At 41.3% G+C, this 2,770-nt stretch overlaps 1 protein-coding gene across 1 annotated transcript in view; it reads left to right on the top strand.

The window, feature by feature from the left end:
• PHF1 (PHD finger protein 1) overlaps positions 1 to 2,338 on the top strand; it is a 39,705-nt gene extending 37,367 nt beyond the window's left edge. The window contains exons 11-12 of the mRNA XM_058822527.1: positions 2,033 to 2,071; positions 2,246 to 2,338. Of these exons, the coding sequence (XP_058678510.1) occupies positions 2,033 to 2,071; positions 2,246 to 2,338 (132 nt within the window). The remainder of the gene's footprint in view (positions 1 to 2,032; positions 2,072 to 2,245) is intronic.
• The last annotated feature ends 432 nt before the right edge of the window (positions 2,339 to 2,770 follow it).

The raw sequence follows: 2,770 nt of genomic DNA, 5'->3' as shown, positions 1-2,770 counted from the left end.
TACCCCTTTTTACCCCCATTTTTTCCCCATAATTTCCCCATATTTTACCCCTTTTTACCCCAACTTTTCCCCACAATTTCCCCATATTTTACCCCTTTTTACCCCCATTTTTCCCCATATTTTACCCCTTTTTACCCCCATTTTTCCCCATAATTTCCCCATATTTTACCCCTTTTCACCTCCATTTTTTCCCCGACTTTTCCCCATTTTTATGGGTTTTTTCCCCCACATTTCCCCCCATTTTCCCCATAATTTTCCCCCCAGATTTCCCCATATTTTACCCCTTTTTACCTCCATTTTTTCCCCGATTTTTCCCCATTTTTATGGTTTTTTTCCCCCACATTTTACCCCATTTCCCCTCATTTTCTCCCTACATTTCCCATATTTTCACCCCAAATTTCCCCATAATTTCCCCATATTTTACCCCTTTTCACCCCCATTTTTCCCCATAATTTCCCCATATTTTACCCCTTTTTACCCCGTTTTTCCCTGATTTTAGCCCAATTTTTCTCTATTTTACCCCATTTTCCCCATAATTTTCCCCCTACATTTCCCATATTTTCACTCCAAATTTCCCCATTTTCCCCCCATAATTTTCTCCTATTTTCCCCATAATTTCCCCATATTTTACCCCTTTTTACCCCAATTTTTCCCCATAATTTCCCCATATTTTACCCCTTTTTACCCCCTTTTTTCCCCATATTTTCCCCATAATTTCCCCCTTTTTACCCCCATTTTCCCCCGATTTTACCCCACTTTTTCTCTTTTTTTCCCCATAATTTTCCCCCTAAATTTCCCATATTTTCACCCCAAATTTCCCCCCATAATTTTCTCCTATTTTCCCCATAATTTCCCCCTAATTTCCCCATATTTTACCCCTTTTTACCCCCGATTTTACCCCATTTTTTGGGTTTTTTTTTCCCCTATATTATTTCCCCATATTTTACCCCTTTTTACCCCCATTTTTTCCCCATAATTTCCCCATATTTTACCCCCATTTTTTTCCCCATAATTTCCCCGTATTTTACCCCTTTTTACCCCAATTTTTCCCCACAATTTCCCCATATTTTACCCCATTTTTTACGATTTTTTCCCTCATATTTTACCCCACTTTCCCCATAATTTTCCCCCTATATTTCCCATAATTTCCCCATATTTTACCCCTTTTTACCCCAATTTTTCCCCATAATTTCCCTATATTTTACCCCTTTTTACCCCTTTTTTTCCCCATATTTTCCCCATAATTTCCCCCTTTTTACCCCCATTTTCCCCCCGATTTTACCCCACTTTTTCTCTTTTTTTCCCCCATAATTTTCCCCCTAAATTTCCCATATTTTCACCCCAAATTTCCCCCCATAATTTTCTCCTATTTTCCCCATAATTTCCCCCTAATTTTCCCCATATTTTACCCCTTTTTACCCCCGATTTTACCCCATTTTTTGGTTTTTTTTTTTCCCCTATATTTCCCCCATAATTTCCCCCATATTTTACCCCCTTTTTACCCCCATTTTTTCCCCATAATTTCCCCATATTTTCCCCACATTTTTTCCCCATAATTTCCCCATATTTTACCCCTTTTTACCCCAATTTTTCCCCACAATTTCCCCATATTTTACCCCATTTTTTACTATTTTTTCCCTCATATTTTACCCCACTTTCCCCATAATTTTCCCCCTATATTTCCCATAATTTCCCCATATTTTACCCCTTTTTACCCCAATTTTTTCCCCATAATTTCCCTATATTTTACCCCTTTTTACCCCCATTTTTCCCCATAATTTCCCCATACTTTACCCCTTTTTTACCCCCATTTTTCCCCGATTTTACCTCACATTTTCTCTTTTTTTCCCCCATATTTTCCCCCTATATTTCCCATATTTTCACCCCAAATTTCCCCATCATTTCCCCATATTTTACCCCTTTTTTCCCCCATATTTTCCCCCCATTTTCCCCATAATTTCCCCCTATATTTCCCCCGTTTTTTCCCATATTTCCCCCTAAATTCCCCCATTTTTTCCCATTTTCCCCGCAGAAGGAAGAGCGCGTCTCGGAGCTCCGGCAGCAGCTCCAGGCCCGGCAGCAGCTCCAGCTCCGCTCGCGGCGCCGCCACTCCCGCGACTCCCAAAACTCCCAAAACTCCCAGAACAACCACCTGGGACCCTCCTCCCAGCATTCCCAACATTCCCAACATTCCCAACATTCCCAGATTTCCCAACATTCCCAGATTTCCCAGCCTTTCCCCCAGCCCAGCCTCGTTCGCTGCCTGGTGTCGGAGCAGGCGGAGAAATTGGGCCGGGCCAACTGCGACGGGAGCCGCGTGCACCTGCTCTACAAGTGAGAATTCCCGAAAAAAACGTGGAATTCTGGGCCAAAAATAAGGGAATGATGGGGGGTATTTGTGGGAAAATTCAGAAATTTATGGGGGGAAAAAAATCACAAAATTTAGGCAAGAAAATCCCAATATTTCCATGGAAAAATCCCGGAATTTGCATGAAAAAAGCATGGAATTCTTGCCTAGAAATCAGTGGAATTCCTGCCAGAAAATTCCTGGAATTCAGACAGAAAAATCCCAGAATTTAGGTAGAAAACGGGAGCCGCGTGCAGCTGCTCTACAAGTGAGAATTCCCGAAAAAACGTGGAATTCTGGGCCAAAAATCATGGAATTGTGGTCCAGAAATGAGGGAATTAGAGTGGGAAAAATCCTGGAGTTTTTGGGGGAAAATTCAGAAATTTATGGGGGAAAAAAGTGACAAAATTTAGGCAAGAAAAT

This window comes from Ammospiza caudacuta, chromosome 33 (assembly GCF_027887145.1).
Source record: "Ammospiza caudacuta isolate bAmmCau1 chromosome 33, bAmmCau1.pri, whole genome shotgun sequence".
Lineage (NCBI taxonomy): Eukaryota > Metazoa > Chordata > Aves > Passeriformes > Passerellidae > Ammospiza > Ammospiza caudacuta.
Note: the sequence above shows the minus strand (reverse complement) of the source record. Positions and strands in the feature narration are given on the sequence as shown.